This window comes from Melospiza melodia, chromosome 8 (genome assembly GCF_035770615.1).
Source record: "Melospiza melodia melodia isolate bMelMel2 chromosome 8, bMelMel2.pri, whole genome shotgun sequence".
NCBI lineage: Eukaryota > Metazoa > Chordata > Aves > Passeriformes > Passerellidae > Melospiza > Melospiza melodia.
In genome coordinates, this window is record NC_086201.1 from 35479420 (window position 1) to 35497146 (window position 17727).

At 51.0% G+C, this 17727-nt stretch overlaps 2 protein-coding genes across 7 annotated transcripts; both read left to right on the forward strand.

The window, feature by feature from the left end:
• Window positions 1–3650: 3650 nt before the first annotated feature.
• Window positions 3651–10947, forward strand: LOC134421551 (putative methyltransferase DDB_G0268948). Of its 6 annotated transcripts, none has more exons than XM_063162663.1 (7): window positions 3651–3736; window positions 4704–4831; window positions 5200–5360; window positions 7043–7256; window positions 8660–8760; window positions 8901–9038; window positions 10484–10947. In XM_063162663.1, the coding sequence occupies exons 2-7, from the start codon at window positions 4721–4723 to the stop codon at window positions 10572–10574; spliced, it is 816 nt and encodes a 271-aa protein (XP_063018733.1). In that variant the 5' UTR covers window positions 3651–3736; window positions 4704–4720; the 3' UTR covers window positions 10575–10947. The 6 variants fall into 6 exon arrangements, with proteins under 6 accessions (XP_063018733.1, XP_063018732.1, XP_063018734.1 ...); XM_063162662.1 differs by lacking the exon at window positions 3651–3736 and adding an exon at window positions 3834–3954; XM_063162664.1 differs by lacking the exon at window positions 3651–3736 and adding an exon at window positions 4175–4297.
• A 5110-nt stretch (window positions 10948–16057) lies between these two features.
• Window positions 16058–17116, forward strand: LOC134421052 (interferon lambda-3-like). Its single transcript, XM_063161420.1, has 5 exons — window positions 16058–16219; window positions 16449–16511; window positions 16646–16795; window positions 16866–16937; window positions 17024–17116. The coding sequence occupies exons 1-5, from the start codon at window positions 16058–16060 to the stop codon at window positions 17114–17116; spliced, it is 540 nt and encodes a 179-aa protein (XP_063017490.1).
• Window positions 17117–17727: the final 611 nt, after the last annotated feature.

The window sequence follows — 17727 nt, forward strand, 5'->3', positions numbered from 1 at the left end:
CCCCCTCAATGCCATGGTGCATTTGCAGCCTCCAGCCCTCGTGCTCCCACTGGGACAATCACTGGTTGTCACAGCACAGGCAGAACGCCAAAATTCCCCTTTTCCAACCCTCTGCTGCACTACACTTCCAGGCCTGTTCCCACCTGGCTTTTGGGACACAGGGCTGTGATCCTGGGAGCTGCAATGGAAATGGGCAGGGAGGGATGGACTCAGCTGTCTCCTGGTGCAGGGGCTTTTGAGGAAGAAGAGCCTAAAATATTGCTGCCTTCTCCTTTTTTTTCCTCCCTATTGTCAGGAAAATTAATCCAAACACCAGAGGTTTCTGTCCAAAAAGGAGAAAGGGGTCCTGTAATTTTATTTGAATAAGGGGAGAGGCCATGGGGCATTCCCCTGGGGTCTCTCAAATTTTTTGGGCATGCAGCCTCCTTTTTATCCTAATTTCCCAGCCCCATTTCCCTCTCTCTTTCCCTGTTGGCCGAGGTATTTGAGATGTACAGACTTCCTGAAATGCCTGATACCAAAGGCCCCTTCTGCTGTATACCCCACTTTTCTTTGTGTCTCTGTTCTTTTTCTCTAAATCCAGATATTTAGCACAGTCTTGAGTGAGTAACAGTCTGTGTCAGTTAGTGGGATTCCTATGGAATTCCTATGGAATTTATTTATACATTTTCCCCCCATTGCTTCTTTCACCTCTCCCTATCTGGCCTTACCCACCATCAGGCCCACAGTTTGTAAAGACACCCCCTTCTCATTCCTTTCACTGTCTCACATTCTATCACATGCCTGGCAGGAACCCCAAGAAGGAAAAGCTTAAATTCTGAATTAAGATGGTCCTGGATCTCTTGTTTAATTGCCACAAATTCCTTTGCAATTTCAGAGCAGCCCATCAGGCATCAGCCAGACCCAGAGCAATTGCTGTGAGTCTGGTTTGGCCATGCACATCCCCAAGAGTTATTTAATTTTAGTACAGCAGCTTCCTGACGCCACTGGACTTTTTGCTTGTGCCAGCAGATATAATAATATCAGCCACTACATCCTCATGACCACAGAGTGCATGCAAGGAAAGGTGAAATAAGATCATTTTGAGCTCACATTTCTCTCCCTCTTTTTATTCCAGAATTGTTAATACACCAGCAGTGGATCTGGCCCCTGTGTGGGAAATGGGAGATCTCAGGTTGCTTGGCCACAGATCCTCAGGTGACTTCTAAATTTCATTTAATTTGCTGGCTTCACCACCAGATTTCCCAGCTTCTTTAATTAAAAGGTGAAATGGAGGGAAAAGGACTTGCTGCTATTGTTTCTGAAGCCCCCAGTGCTGGGCTTTGCTCTCAGCCCCAGTGCTGCTCATCAGCCATTCCGCAGGAAGGATTTCTGCCGGATGAGCCGAGGGCGAGGCAGCATTGCAAAGCCAAGGGCTCTCTCCTCTGCAGCCTTCCTCCTCTGCCCTTGAGCATGTCCTGCCTGCCTTTCCTTCCCCTCCAGCCCTTTGTGTGCTGCAGCACAGCAACCACAGGACATCACCAGCCACTGCTGCTGCCATTGCAAGGATCCGGGAATTGCAGGGGCAGGGACGCACTTCCCTAAAACAGTCACTGCTGTGGGAATTCCCTTCTCCCTCCCCTCTCTGGTCTTGTGTTCATCTGGGCTTTCTTTTGACACAAACACTGATTTTTCCTGGGTTGCAAATGCCCAGGAGCAGGCAGGGATAGCCCTAATGCCAGCTTGAGGCAGCTCTAACACATCAACAGTGACATCTCTGGTTTGTGGATAAATCCCTTCCCTACAAGGAACTGTATCCATATCCCACTGCTTTTAAGACAAGAGAATTATATTCTTCACTAACTTGAAGTCTGAGCCCTCTAGGTTTAAAAGACCCTTGAAGAAATACCAACTCTTTTCCAATCCCTTTATTCCTTCTTGTGATAATAAATCTTGTTCCTTTTCCATCAGAGAACAAATAAACAGGGGAGAGTCCCACAAGAGCTGAAGCCTAACTGGGATCTTAAAATCAAATCAAGTTTTCCACAAGGTAGGAGAAATATCACTGACTTCTTTAGGGGATCCTGGGGATGCGAAGGTGGACCCCAGCCCTGTGGGTATCCTCTCTCTTGTGTGGTCCAGCAAAAAGCTTCTGAGTCAAAGCTGAAATGAAATTGAAAACAATTAAATTTGTCATTTAAATGCAGCAGGGTAATGGTGCTATTGGCCTCCTCTTCCTTTAGCTCCAAGCAATCCATCCACAGGTAAACCTGTTGGAAAAAATACCAGTGGACACAGGAGGACTGACAGGAGTATCCTTTGGCCTTTTGTCCCCTAAAATAAATTAATTTTTTCAGTTTTAATAAATTTCATAGTGAGATGCATTCCCAGTGAAGGTCTATTACTCCAGGACCCTGCTTTATAATTAAAATCCACAGGGTCTGAAGGTTTGGGGAACAAGTTGGGAAGACCCCAGGGCACTTTGGCATTCCATTATTTGGATTTAGTAAGTGGGCAGGCAGGGATGATGGACAGTGTCTGATTCTCTGTGCCTGGTATTTAAACCCACATTTGGCCTAAGGCTCAGCAACCCAAATCTTGAGGAGACCAATTTATTTCTGCATGGTGCAGGGAGCAGCAATCCCTTGGGGAGCACAACAGGGATGGAGGATGGAGCCAAAGGCATCAGAATCCCATTTGCCAAATTTGGGAGGGCTCAGGAAAGGCCTGGTGCCATTTTCAGCCCATGCCTGGCTGGTGTTTTGCTTTCCTGCAGGTGTTTGGTGGCAGCTGTAGCCCAGTTAAACATCACCTGTGCATTGCCCAGGAACTGTGGGGTTTGGAACTGTGCAGGTGCCTCAGGGACATCACCCCTCCTGTCTGCAGTGGTGCTCGCAGCAAAATGGGGTGTGCAAACCCCAGAGAGCCAGGGTTTGAAAACACAGGGCCCTTTGGTGATTGTGTGGTGCTTTCTCTTGCTGCAGGTGCCACCCCTGCACGATTAAGCAGCAGGTGGCCCAAATAAAACATTCAGGACACAAGCCCAGGAACTCCAACCCATGCTTTGATTTAGCAAACTGCTTCAAGCCAGCCTCTGTCTTTAGTCCTTGAGTAAGTTCACTGGTTTCTCTTAAAATTAGGAGTGGCTTAAAGGCTGTGCTAATTAGCATGGACCCATCACTGCTGTGCTGAAGGGACTGTGCTTCCAGCAAACCACGGCTCTGTTGGCTTCAGCTGCACGGAATTATTACTCTCCTGAGGAAGGGGTAAAATCCTGCCCTGAATCAGGCCAAACTGCCCAGGTCTGAAATCCCAATATTCTAAGCTTTTCAAGTGCTGCTGTTGGGGGCTTTTGCTGCATTTTATCTTTCTGCTGGACACCACAGGCAGAGCTCTGTAGGTCTGGCTTTGGCTGCCCGCAGCATTGAATCCTATTCTGCTACCTTGCAGCATCTCCTGGGCTCTGCATCTGCTTCGTGAAATGTGGAGGGTGCTTGAGCCTTCCCGGGATCCGTGGGCATTTTGAAAGTGTAACTGTGTAATCAGTAACCACAGAGCTCTGTGCGCAGCTCCAGGATCTCGGTGGGACGGAGCCTCCAGAAGCCGCCTCCGGGATTTCGCCGGGCAGGGGAGCCCCGGGCGGGCGGCACCGGGGGCGGCGCCGGGGCCATCCCTCGCCTTCCCCCGCCTTCCCTGCTCCCGGCCCCGCCGCTCCGGGCTGGCAGGCGCTGGGAGCGGCTGCTGCGGGGGCTGCCCGGTAAGGAGGGAGCGGGAATGGTGCGGGGAGAAGGCTCGGGAGGATCCCTGCAGCAGAGAGCGCTTTGGCAGCGCTGCTGCTCCCGGCTGGCTGCTGCAGCATCTCTTCCGGCATGGAGGCAGGACAACCCTCCATCTCCCGATGCATTTCCGTATCGCTCCATAAACCCACCGGAGGCACGGGAAAAGGGGCACGGAGCTCTCCTGGCAGTGCCTGGGGTCGGTGCCGAGCCCCGGGAGCTGCCGCTGCTTCGGGCGGCGCCACGAACAGGATACGGCCGGGAGCCTTCCGGGGCGGCGCCACGGGCCCGGGCTGCGGGAACCGGGGCCATACGGGGCTGAGAGGGGAGTGGGCCGCTTCCCTGGCTCCCAAAGAGGCTCCCCTGGCTCCCAAGAAGTTCCCCTCGGTCCCCGGGTGCTCCCCTGGCTCTTGGGGCTGGGCTGTGCCCAGGCCGGAGGGCCCCGCTCGCCTCCACGCGTGGTGGTGGGTTCAGTGCCCTGAGAGCCTTTGGCTGCTGGAGGGGAAGGGCCAAAAAGCAGCAGGTGGTTAGGAAAGCGCAAGGTGGAGTTGTGATTGTGTTGCTAATACGAGAAAATTGATTTCCTTTTAAAAAAAAATCCAGCTAGTAAAAGCCCCCATGTCTTCCTGGTAGTTTTCCAGGTAGTTTTCCTGCTTCACTGCTCAGTGAATTATTTGAGGAAGGAGCCGGGTGGGTGGGGAAAACAAAGGAGTTACACACTCCTTGTGGGGTGGGTAAAAACCTGGAAAGCTTTTCGTGTCGGCCGCCGCTGGTTTGCTGCTGTGATGAGCTTAGGGCTGTGGGAGGGATTCCTGGAGAGCAGGTTTGCTCTCCCTTGCTGGAGCCTCAGGGCAAAGTCCTCCCTGCGGCCACGCCGGCAACCAGAGGCTTCAGTGCCTGCGGTGCCGTGTGACATCCCCGGGGATCACATCTTGCTGCTCCTCCCAGGTGCCAGCTCACCAAGCATGGCCACCCAGATGTTCGAGGGCCGAGGGCATGCGGCCGTGTACCAGAAATACAGGTTTGCACCGGGCAAAGAGCTGAAGCACACCATCCTCTCCTACCTGCGGGAAAAGGTGAGCGGGGCACGGCCAGGCTGCAGGAAAAATCCAAGGAGTATTGAATTGTGGGTGGGGAACAATCCAAGGAGTATTGAATTGTGGGTGGGGAAAAATCCAAGGAGTATTGAATTGTGGGTGGGGAAAAATCCAAGGAGTATTGAATTGTGGCTGGCAGTGTTTACCTTGCTGGGAGTGTCACCTGGGTTGGTGCCTCAGGGAAAGATAAAGCAGCAGGGCTCACGGCCAGCTGGGGGCACAGAAGAGGCTTTCTACAGGTTCTGCCACGCCAAGGCTGTTGCTGAGTGGGTGCTGGGGGGAGGAATGGGGTAAAAGCGCAGGAATTGGGTGGCTGCCCACTGAGACACGTGTACTTCTCCCTGCAGAAGGCCATCCCTGCGGAGCTGGCGGTGGATGTTGGCTGCGGCTCTGGACAAGGCACCCACTTCCTCGGGGAGCACTTCAAGAAGGTGGTGGGCACGGACATCAGTGAAGCACAGATCCAGGAGGCCAAGGCCACCCCGTGCATGCCCAACATCTCCTACCTGTGAGTGTCAGGACAGCATGCTCAGCCAAAGGCACAATTCGGGTCCTCACGTGCAGGGGTGGTTTGTGAGCATGGGGTGTTTGTGAGGTCCCCAGAATGAGGTGAGAGATGAGAATCTGATCTAAGTTCTCAGAAGGCTGATTTATTATTCTATTCTATTATGCTATACTAAAACTATACTAAAGAAAGGGAAGGGATACACAGAAGGCTTAGCAAGAATGATAAAGAAAAACCCGTGACTCCTCAGAGCCTAAACACAGCTGGACCATGATTGGTCATTAAATTAAAACCATTCACATGCTGGATAAACAATCTCCAAGTCGCATTCCAAAGCAGCAAAACAGGGAGAAGCTGAAGCTTCCCAGCTTCCCAGGAGAAGCAATCCTGGTGAAGAGATTTTTCAGCAAATATCATGGTGATACAAGTATGACTGTTGTAAGAGCTAGCTGGCACCAGAGATTCCATTTGATGGAATTCCTGGTGTGAACAGGCATTATCCTAGACTTTGTGGTCTTGCATCACAAACCATTCAAAAACACCCTCTGGCTCCACATCCTGCTCTGTAAGTCCCCTATCCCATGTTGTAAGAGCTGAATTGAGGGATGCAGGACTCCAGGGGCTCTCCAAAATGCAATTTATTCCATCCAAGAGGTTACAGCAGCCCAGGGCTGTGGGTGACAGAGCTGTGCCTACAGCTGTCAGCTCCAACATCAGACAAGCCTGGACACCCTTTGGTTTTGGTTACAATGCATTATATACTTTTCTTTTGGCTACAATGCATTATATACTTTTCTTTGCTAAGCATCTTCCTACAGTAGAACCAGTCTATACCTTAACTTTTATCTATAGCCCATCATAACTACTGTAATTACCATATTCATGTTACTGTTCTCCAATCACTAAAAGTCAGCACATTACAGTTTAAGCTAGAAGTTGGTTTTCAGTTTTCTTGCAGTGGAAAATTCTGAAACATTTTTCTACTTGCAGCTTTGCTGACTTGTTTGCTTGTGCTGTCTTTCTGCTTGGAAAAAACATCTTCTTGTTTGAGGTGTGTTTATCCTTTGCTCTAAGTCATAAAAGCCCCTTCTAACTAACATATCCAGTTTTCCAGTAAGACTGACTCAGAAATTCTTTTCTTCTATATTAAAACTTAGCTACAAGAATAAAGATGGAACCATGATATTTTATGAAAAATCCTTTTGCTAGGATTTTTCTCCTGAGAAGCTGAGAAGCCTCAGAAGGAAAGTGTAAACAATGATTATCTGCTGCTGTGGAATGCAACAGGTGCATCTGTGATTTTCTCATGTGGTTGTTGTTAATTAATGGCCAATCACAGTCAGCTGGCTCGGACTCTGAGAATCACGAGCTTTTGTTATCATTCCACTTCATGCCTTGCCAGCCTTGTGATGAAATCCTTTCTTCTATTATTTTAGTATAGTTTTAATATAATATATTATATAAAATAATAATATATTACATAAAATAATACATAAATATATTACATAAAATAATAAATCAGCCTTCTGAAACATGGCCTCAAGGTTCTCATCTCTTCCCTCATCCTGGGACCCCTGTGAACACCGCCACATATTCTTTCATCCAAAAACCTTTCTGCTAAGCACAGATATCTGTGCGACTTGCCTGTCAGACTTCCCCTGTGGCTTTCCTCCCCTCTCCCACAGCGTGTGCCCGGCGGAGGAGCTGCCGTTCCGGGACGGCTCCGTGGACGTGCTGACCTCGTTCACGGCCGCGCACTGGTTCCAGCTGGAGCGCTTTGCGCGCGAGGCTCGGCGCGTGCTGCGGCCCGGCGGCTGCGTGGCCATCAGCACCTACACCCTGGACATGAGCCTGCGCCACGGGCAGTGCTCCCAGCAGCTCACCAGAGTCTTCAGGGAGGTCAGCTGGGAGCGCCTCAGGGCGGGGGAATGTGTGGCGCTCACGGGTGCAGAGTATTGGAAACACAGGGCGGCCCCCGTGGCAGGGAGAAATGATGCATCTGACTCCACTGATATCAGAAGGCTGATTAATTACTTTATTATACTGCATTATTCTGTATTCTGTTATACTACATCTAAACTGAATCTGCACAAAGCACTCAACTCCACTGCCCAGAGTCTTGTGGCTGTCAGCCGACAGTCCCGATGGTCCCCTGTGGTGGTGTTCGCCGGACGAGGAAAAAGATGAGAACGTTGACTCCATGTTTTAGAAGGCTGATTTATTATTTTATGATGTATATTATGTTAAAACTAGACTAAAAGAATAGAAGAAATTATTTCATCAGAAGGCTTGAAAGGAGAGGAAAAAGAATGGATTGATAATAAAATCTTTTGACTGACCAGACAGTCCAAGCCAGCTGGACTGTGATTGGCCATTAATTAGAAACAACCACATGAGACCAATCACAGATCCACCTGTTGCATTCCACAGCAGCAGGTAATCAATGTTTACATTTCATTTCTGAGGCCTCTCAGCTTCTCAGGAGAAAAGATCTAGCAAAAGGATTTCTCATTAAATATGTCTGTGACAGTCCCCCAGTCCTTTTAGGCCCTGACAGGCCAAGGAAGCAAAACCCCATCACTCTGGGTAAACAATCTCCACTCTACTTTTGCACAGCACAGGAGCAGCAAATGAGATAAGAATTGTTTTGATCATTCTTTTCTCTGCTTCTCTCAGGTTCAGAGAACATGAATCCCACAGCAGAGAGGGAGGAGTGGGATTGAGGGGGTGTGATTATAGCAAACCTAATGCAGAATGGGGTAACTGCAGGGATTTAGAGACTTCTGCAGTGGGCTGTCTGGATCATGAGGAGAGGGACATGAGGACTGATAGGGCGGATGTGGTCAGGGTGAGAAGGGTGCCAGGGCAGATCTAGGAGCTGGTTTTGTCCAGGAGACTTTTCCTGTTGCTCTGATCACAGTGAAAAGAATGGGAAGTAGAAGCTGTTGGGAAGAAGGCCTTTTTTTAGGAACCTTTCTGGACAAAGGGTGTTTTAACAACTGGATAAAAGGAGACTTTCCACTATGAGTAAGAGCTATGTAGGGAGGACAGGAACAGGATCCTTATTTCCAGAACAAGATCCTTGAATTCTTGACATTAAGCAAGACTTTGGTGTATTTTAATGAAACAAGTCTTTAAAAAAAAAGGACATATATGAATGTATCACATGCAGGCCCAACCTGAGTTAGGTGGCATGTGAGAACTTCAAGTGATTTTGTGTTTGTTTTTAATACACTGTTTTTAGTATATTTTTAATATACTTTAACAAACTTTGTGTTTGTTTTTAATAACTGTCTTTACAGTGCTGGGACGAGATTTTAAAATACTCAAATGATAAGGTAAAATTTGTCTTGGATGACTACAAAGCGATCTTTGAGTCCTTGCCATTCCCAGACAAGAAGAGGTGAGCAGAACCACCTTCGATGGTGTCAGATATTTTATTTCTTTATATTTATTACCATGTCAACCTGTGGTCCATGTTCCCCTGCCTTTGAGATTTAACTTGAGATTTAACAGCTCCTTTCTTGCCCATGTCTCTTGCAGAATCACTGATATCTACGACCCAATTCCCATGACTGTTGAGGGCGTGGTTGGTTACATGGAGTCCACCTCTTCATATCAGACCTTTAAGAAGAATGACCCTGCAGCTGCAACATCCCTTCTCCAGGAGACTGAAAAGAGGTGAGAAAACCTCTTGGGAAAACAGGATCTGTCCTGTGCAGTGCATGCAGAGGGAAGTTGTGCAGACCCCTCCAAAGCTGCAAGGGAGTGTGCAGGGATGGACACTTGTCAGGGGTTCAACAGCACATCCTTAGATTTGAAGCCTATGTAGCAGTAGGATGTGCCCTGAAACCATGAAAGGCTCGTGTCAGAGGTTTCATGGATACAATCTTGAGTTTCTTTACCTTGCTTTTAATTGGCAAAGGGTTTGAAAAATATTCATGGTTGCATCTTCACCTGTCAAGCTTTAGTGGGTCTAGGGGCTTCAAAGAGACATGAGCAGTTGTGGGTTGCTCCAAGGTTCTTTATTGCATGAATCCATCAGTCTCCAAGGCAGAGAGGTCAGGGTGTTAAACAGTGCTAAAAACTTCCTGGCTGAGAGTCCCAAGCAACAGCAGCAGCTGCAAGGCTGCTCTCTGCAATAGTCCCAGGTTCTGTGCAGGAGCAGCAGCAGCAGCAGTTGTTCCCTGGCACAGAGTCCAATGTCCTGAGCAGCAGCAGCAGGGATGAGCTGCTCTGCTGTTCTGAGCAGCAACAGGGACCACAGACTTCTTTCTTCTTCTTTTCTCTGTTTTCTTCTTCTTCTGTTGTGGGTGTTGATAGTCGTGGTTGTGGTGGTCATTGATGTTGTCTTTTGTACTCCCTTACAGGGACTTTTCATTCACAGAACATCCAATCAACTAAAAATATAATTCTAAAGCATTCTTTCTAAACCAATCTAAGCTTGATTCTAATGTACGGGAGTAGTACAAAAGTAATGTCAGTTCTTAAAAAACTACATATATATTATCTATTTATGCAAATGTACTATCTGTTTTCTTACTTAAAAGTTTATCCATCTATGTGAATAGTTCTATCTATTTATGTTTGTGTTTTTATCTGTTTTATGTGAATAATTCTATCTATTCTAGTGGCAATTCTTTTCTATGTTTTTGTTATGTCTAGGGCTAAGCTGCTGAGCTTTAAACTAGGCCTTAGGGCCTTTGCTAGCTTATACAGTTTCTTAAGGCACTTAAAATGTATTTCTGCTTACTTGAAACCTAAAACTTAAACTTACTTAAAACTATAACTCACACTTCTATTTACCTAAAACTTAAACCTATGCTTCTACTTCATATCTGTCTGGTTTAATATATCTTAATTTCTCTAAGGGCTTTAATTCAACTCCTGCATTCATGTCCCTCTCTGAGGAGCTCAGGCTTGCATTCCAACATTCACCCATCTGTTTCTGCCCCAACAAGGGGAAGGGGTGCTGCTCATTTATTCCCTGACCAGAACAGCCCTTGTGCAGCAACTGAAGCATTTGCCACCCCCGCTGTGTGGAAGGGATCTGTCTGTGGCTGCTGCCCCACATCAGGTGGGAGCAGTGTGGGCAGGTGAGAGCCTGGCTGTGCTTGTCCTTTCAGGATGCTGGAGACCATGGGAGTTTCCTCTCGTGAGACCCCGGTGGATTTCTTGGTGAGGCACGTCTGTGTGCTGGGCTGCAAGGGCTGCTGAGAGAGCAAACCCTTCTCCTGATCTGCTGCCACCATGGAAGGGGAAGGTGGATTGTCTCCTAAAACCCTGCTTGTAACTGCTCTTACTGCTTGGGAAGATAACTGCTGATTTTGCTGATTGAAATGTTGGTCTCCTGTGGAAAGCAGATGGGGTTTGTGCCCCTCAGCTTCCTGTCCACCTTGGTCCTGCTGTCTGCCCCGTGCTGCTCCCTCAGCACTGCAAGTGTCCCATTGTGGATTGATGGTTTAGTAACATGTGGGGAAGAGAATCACAGGAACAGCTGAGAAACTCACTGTTCAATGTCTCACTCAATTGAAACTCACTGCATTTCTTACACAATTAATAATAACAATTAAAAAGCCAGCTGAGAAAATGTTGCCTGTGGTTCCTGTTTTACAAAGAGGCCGTGGAGCACTCACTGGTGTGGGAATAACTGTGCTGCATTGACACTGAGTGTCCTGATGCTCTCAGTGCCCCTCTGCTCTGTGGGGAAGGTGAGTTTTGGGTAGGAAAGGCCATTCCCTGCCCTGGCTAAGCAAGGGGCTGTGCACTGTCTTTGGGGGCTGCTCTCACCCACAGTGTGCCCCCTGTATCCCTGGTATCAGCAGGCATCAGCACCTTTCCTGCCCCAGGAGTGCCTTGGCCATAGTGAGGCCCCTCAGAACAGCTCAGGAGCCTTTATGGGGTCACTGCTGAAGGAGAGCAGTGCCCCTGCTGAGGTCTGTGCCCTATCACCCCCCCACGCTGCAAAGGGAAGATTAGAGGCTGCATTTTTGGGAGGGGCTCAAAGCTGGGCAAAGCCTGCTACAGGTCTCCTCCTGTTTGCCTTCTGGATATTTCAAGTGCAGACCCACCCTCTGCAGGGATGTTTCCCTTTCCTGTAATTCCTGCCCTTGGTGAGAAGGCTTCCCTGACACCATGGGAAGGGCTGTGCCCTCACTTTCTTCTACACCAGTGCATTATTAAGAAAGGTGACGTGCCACCTCTGCTCCCAGCCCCAGAGGGGGCTGACAGGGGCTGGAGGTGCTTCTGCTGAGGTCCTGGGCTCCCAGGGTCCTGCTCTCAGCTTGCCCAGGGTGGGGGACAAAGGCTTTGCCCCCGCTTGGTCCCACAGGAGGGTGATGGGCTCTTGGGAGGACAGCTGTGGTGTGGGAATGCCATCATGGATGGGCGGCTGCTCTCTGTGCCCACAGCCAGCTGCTGGGGCAGCAGTACTGGATCAGCCCTGATCTCACTGCCTGAGGGGCTGCTCCAGCAGCAGCTCTCAGGCCTCCCTTGCTGGGTGAGCACCAGGGGTCTCTCCTGCCCGGGCTGGCACTGGTGGCACCCCTGCTGCCATGCCCAGGGCCTGCTCTGCTGGCAGGCCTTGTCCCTGTGAGGTGCATCCCTGCAGACATTCCAGGGCAGGGAGGGGTCCTGCAGCAGGTGACATCCCGTGTCCCTACAGTGCTGGCAAAAAGGCTCTGGGGAACAAGTGTTTGGGATTTTCCTCACTTTAAATTTACAACAAATTTAAGTCTGCTTGTTAATTACTGCTGTGATGGAATTGAAAGCCCTTCCCTCCCTGCAGCAGCATCATGCAGCGGGTGCCCAGCCATGAGGTAACAGCCGGGATTGCATCAGCAGGGCAGCACCAGCCAGTGCAGGGGCTGCTGCAGCTCACATGTGCTGGGGGGTGCACTGGGGCTGGGGGCACTTTGGTGGCACCACATCAAGGCACAGGTCTGGTGATGGCTGATGAGCAGAGCCCCCTGCTGCCTGTGGGCAGGGCTCCCACACCTCACTTGGCGGTTTATTTTTAAACCTGGCTTGTCTGAGGCACGCTTTCTGTTCTTTCTGTCTTCTCTACCCAGACTACTCTAGCAGGAGTCACTTCCTCCCAGACTGGCCCACGGGGGTCAGGAGCCACCTGGGCTCGTCCTTACCCAGTGGTGAGCACCTTTGCCATGCTGGTGCCATGCAGGAACCTGTGAGTCACCACGGAGCCATTGCCTCACCCGCTGCTGACGCCAGCCCTGGCCACAGTCAGGTTTCACTTTTGTTCTCCTACCTGGAAATCCCACACCTGGGATTTCTCACTCCAAGCAAGCCTGAGTGGTTCAGCCTCACAAGGAAAGGGTTTCATCATCACCATCTGTGCTGCTCTCCTGGAACAGCACCATTGGCAGCTGGTGATCCCTCAAGTTTTAGTTTTTCTATTTTTCAGATTCTGTGCTGCTCTAGTATGTAATTCTGACGTTTATATTAGGGGATGGTGAACTCTCTTCACAAAGCAGGGAGACAAAGCAATTCCTTCTCTAACTGGGGACCAAGGACAACCAATCCAAATCTCAGGCCCAAGAGCATAAACAACGTGGACTGAAGAGAGAAAAACAAGGATGGCACTTCATAGGCTAAAGCTGTAATTGGACAATTATCTCCAATATGTAAATGGACCAGAACTTACAAAAGTGTGAGACTCTGTGACCAGTTGTCCATTTTGTGACCATTTTGGTTCATGGTATCCAAAATGATATCCAAGGGTGCAGCCTTGGCTGGGCTCTTGTGCTGCCCAAGGTGGATCCATTAAGGCCTTTTAATAAATCCCTGCTTTATTCCTTAGCTCTGTCCAGCCTCTGCTCCAGGTCAGCCTTCACAAGGCATCGCTGGGACTGGAACACTGATTGTGGTGGGTCCCCAGTGCCCTGCAGACTCTGTTGGGCACAGTGTGATGTCCCCAGCCTGTGCTGGCTTTAGGGAACTCTCCACTCCTGGCCCTGGCACGGTTTGGAGGAGCTGTGGCGAATGCAGCCATGCTTTGCTGGGCTATGGTGGAGCGTGACATTGCTGGGCAAGACACGCACCAAAGCCCAGGACGGGCTTCATCCCATGAAGAAAAAGCCCTCAGTGCTGCTCAGCCAGGCCCCTGGGGGCTCAGCTGTGTCTGAGGAGGCACAAATCTCTGAGCAGGGAGATCCTCATCCCTCCATCCCAGCCTCCATGGGTGCCGGGGGCCGTGCTCACGGCCTGGCTTCACCCCGCAGCTTTAGCTTCTCTTTGGTGCCTCTGAATTTCCTTCTGCATGTGTGAAGAGATCAGGTTTCGCTTTACTTCTCCAAACAGAAACGACACCTGGGAGAGAAAAGCCACAGCCGTGGGAAACAGGAGCCCAAGCTGTCCCACGAGGATGTGATGCTGCCCTGTGACCCCACGGGTGACCCGAAAGTGGCTCGGCAGAGATCGGCCGCGTGGGACCGTGGCTGGTGGGGGATCACCTCCCTCTCATGGGGGCCACATTTATTTTCCATCTCTTGGGATTTTCTGCCAAAGTGCCCTCTATTCCAGCTGAGCTGTGCCTGTTTGGATGACAGAAGTTGTCTTATTTATGCTGGTTTGGACTTGTATTTCACAGCTATACTGATCATGAACTTTGCCGTGTAGAATAAAAATTAATCTCCTGTGGGTTTCTTTAATGGGAGAGAAAGGAAAGACAAGGCCATTGTCCTGTTCCCCAGAAGGGCAGACAAGGGACCCCAGCCCACAGCAGGGCTCAGGCTTTAATGACTGACCTCCCCTAAGCTGCTGCTGTGGTCCAGTGGCCACATCCATGGCTGGATGGAAAACCTGTGCCCACCACGCTCTGAGGCTTTAGCACCACGTTCTGCCGTCCTGGCTCTTTTCCAAGCTGTGTCTGTGTCCAGTTTGGACAAAGTGAAACGAGCCACTGTCCAATCCATGCTGCCCCATCCCATTCTTCATCTCCATCATGGTTTTTCAGGAAAAATCTGAGCCCTCTGGGATGCTGCTGGAGCAGGGGAAGGGCTCAAGAAGGGCTGGATGGACCCTGTGAGACAACAGCAGGTCCTGCTCGACCTCTTCATTAATTGAACATGAGGCAGGAAAGTGTCCTGGTGGGAAAGAAGGTGAATGGTATCCAGGGCTGCACTGGGAGGAGCGTTCCCAGAAGGCTGAGGAAGGTGATTCCTCCCCTCTCCTCAGTGCTGGTGAGGCCACTCCTGAACTGCTGGGTGCAGTTTTGGGCTCCTCGGTGGGAGAGAGACATGGCAGGGACTGGAGGAGTCCAATCAAGGTCAGGAAGGTGATGCACAGGAACATCTCTGCCATGAGGAAAGGCTCAGGGAGGAGGCTCAGGGGCTCACGGTGGTGTGAGAGCACAGCACAAGCTGAGCCAGGGAAAGTCCATCTGAACACAAGGAAAACAGAGACTCTGAAGTGTCTGCTCCATCCCTGGCCACTGTCCTGGGCAGCCTGTGCCAGCTGATCCTGCCACAGCAAGGGTTGGGCTGGATGGTGTTGAGAGGTCCCAGCCCACCTCCATGAGCACAGCCACGCCACTCTGCTCACCCTCAGGGGTACCTTTCCACGTGCTTCCACAAGAAGTTTTCTCCTTTTCTTGGACTCCTTGAAATCAGCACTTTGGCTCCAAATATGAACATTAAAATTGGGTCCTCCTGGAGTGTTCTGTGGTCATCGTGCAAGGCCCTGCCAAATGCATTTATGCCTTTTACTTCCTTACTGTCCCTGCTTCTTAGATGCAGGCATTGCCCTAATTTTTTATATTTAATGCTTGATGAACTCATGAGACTCAAAGCTCAGCAGTGACCACAGGAGGTTCCCTTGATGGAGGGACAGTTTGCTGAGAGGTAGATTCCAGCTGTCAGCAGAGGGATGTCAATACACCCTATTTGTGTGAACACGGAGGAAACCCCAGCCAGCTCCAGTGGCAGCCCTGCTCATCTTCATCTCCCTCCACAACTGTATCCCATCTGGAAAACTTCAGGTGGAAGTGCCTCTGCTTTCACCTTTTTCCCTGCTGTGGTGGTGAACCTTGTCCCTCAGATAACACAGCCATAAAAGCTCCCACCTGCAGCCTGGACTGTGCAGTGCCCACTCCTGGCTGCTGCTTATGGCCCATGCCTCCCCCACGGCCTTTCCCATGGAGAAACTGAGGCCTGAACTCCTGCTGCCACTCAGGAGGCACCAAAACCCTCCTGTCCCCGTGGACCTGTTGCCCCCAGGTGTTTCCCACAGCTTTCAGCACAGGGTGGGGATCGGTCATGCTGGTGTCCCCCCATTGCCAGCCCCAGCATCCCAGGCTGAGGCAGAGCAGGCAGGGCTGGAGGCAGCAGGGCAGGTAACAGGGAGGCGGGAGATTCCCTGCACCACTTTCATTTTCTTGTTTCCAGCTGCACCAGCCCTGGGTTTTCCTGCCAAGATGAAAGCAGCAGGTAGGAATAAAAAGCTGGAGATGGGGCAGCAAGGCAGTCACAGCGAGCAAGACAAAGCAGCTCCCCAGGACAGCCAGCAGCTCAGCAGCTCCACGTCTGAACAAGCCACCTGCAGCCCCTGTCAGGCACCTCTGCATCTGGGATTCAGCGGATCCTGCCCGGAGTCCTGCGCTTCATCCTCTCTCTGGCATCCTGCACCTCAGCCTCCTCACCCCACCGCACTCCATGGCCGGCTGTCAAGCTTTCCTTGCCAAGATGTTGCACCTCAGCCTTGCCCCACTGCTGGTGCTGGTGCTGGGGGTCAGCCTGGGGGCTGCCTTTCCCCATGACACCCTGGGGAAGGGCTGCAGGCTGTCCCAGTACCAGAGCATTGCACCCGAGCAGCGGCACGCTGTGGACAGGATGAGACAAGAGTTTGTGAGTACTGCTGGCAACGGGGGGCTGTGGGCTGGCAGGGGGCAAGGCACAGGGGATGCTGAATTCAAGACCTGAGTGACGAGGTGCATGTTTGTGACAAGTGACAAGGTGTTTGGGGACATGAAGGATGCTCGGCCAAATTTTGTGCTCAAGGCTGGCCGGGGTTGTCCAACATAGCCAGGAGTCACAGTGAGAGTTTTTCAGTCTCTCTCTTGGTTTATGCCTGCAGGTGACCACCCACAAGTGCAACACCAAGCTCTTCCACCGCAGATGGAACGCGGTGAACCTGCCGGTAAGAGCGAGGTGATGCTGTAAGGGGGCACAGCTCTCCTGTCTGCTGCTGCCACCTCCACCTGCACCCCCCGCCAGGTCTGTGAGACCCCATCCTCCTAATGGGGTCCCTAACCCCGACACTCTCCCCCACAGGTGTCCGACCGAGTGCTGCTGGTGGCGGCCGAGCTGAACCTGACCACGGCCATGCTGGGGCTGCCCGCTGCCCCCGCCTTTGCCGAGCTGTGCCGGGAGCCCCTGCACTTCTTCAGGAGCGCCCGGGAGGCCGTGCAGGGCTGTGTGAGTGCCTCCCCCGAGCCCTGCGGGCCGGCTCTGCCCTCTGGGGCCGCTGCTGACCCGGCCGCTCTCCTTGCAGGTGGATCCCTCGCACCAGCCCTCGGGCAGGCTGCGGCACTGGCTGCACAAGCTGCAGAACGCCATGCGAGAGGTAAGTGAGGCCGGCGGGGTTCTGCGGGCTTTTGGGGCGTCAAAAGGCGCCTCTGCAGAGCTGACCCAGCCCGTCTCGCCCCGCAGGAGAGCACCGAGTGCCTCAGGGCCACCACCATCCTGCACGTCCTGCAGGTGCTGGACAACCTGCGCTGCGCTGCCCTGCAGGACAAGTGCTGAAGTGATGAAATGCTCGGGTGCTGAAGGGCTCAAGTGCCCTCGGACCCAGCCCGCAGCATCGCCTCTCAGGGACGCCCCCAGAACCGGGAAAAAACGACTGCACTGCGCTGTTACTTCCTATTTAACCTATTTCACCTATTTAACCCTTCTTCTCACTCATGCGAGCTGAGGAAACAATTTTTTTTCTTTATTTTTTTTATGGTCTTTTAAATTATTGGCTCGGGTCGGGATAATGCCCTTCCTGAAAGAACGTGAATATGCGTATTTATAAGGTACCTTTTTTTTTTCCTGGTTCTTAAAATGTTTTTAAGGAGATCTATTTTTTTACCTGCTATTTATTAAAGAGTGTATTCTGCATACTTGCTTGTATGAGTTATTTTCTTATGTGCTATTTAATATGAAAACTAAAGTAGGTAACTAAATTACCATAAGCGGATAAGCTGCCACCACGTGTTTTTAGTATGCCTTTCTGCAATACCACAGCACAGGTATCGCCCGCACATCCTTGCAAGGACATTGCCCGAAAGGAACCTCGTTGCGTTTATTTTGGGGGGCGGCGAGAGGAAAAAAGCCTGTGTGGGATGTTGGGTTTTCTGGAGAGCTTTCACGGA

What these genes read in the sequence shown, in the direction of transcription:
- LOC134421551 (XM_063162662.1), top strand. Translation starts at nt 3,849, where the DNA reads ATGGAGGCAGGACAACCCTCCATCTCCCGATGCATTTCCGTATCGCTC. An exon ending in TCACCAGAGTCTTCAGGGAG is followed by an intron (nt 7,257 to 8,659) that starts GTCAGCTGGGAG and finishes CTGTCTTTACAG; the next exon opens with TGCTGGGACGAGATTTTAAA. An exon ending in CCATTCCCAGACAAGAAGAG is followed by an intron (nt 8,761 to 8,900) that starts GTGAGCAGAACC and finishes TGTCTCTTGCAG; the next exon opens with AATCACTGATATCTACGACC.
- LOC134421052 (XM_063161420.1), top strand. Translation starts at nt 16,058, where the DNA reads ATGTTGCACCTCAGCCTTGCCCCACTGCTGGTGCTGGTGCTGGGGGTC. An exon ending in CCGTGCAGGGCTGTGTGAGT is followed by an intron (nt 16,796 to 16,865) that starts GCCTCCCCCGAG and finishes CTCTCCTTGCAG; the next exon opens with GTGGATCCCTCGCACCAGCC. An exon ending in TGCAGAACGCCATGCGAGAG is followed by an intron (nt 16,938 to 17,023) that starts GTAAGTGAGGCC and finishes CTCGCCCCGCAG; the next exon opens with GAGAGCACCGAGTGCCTCAG.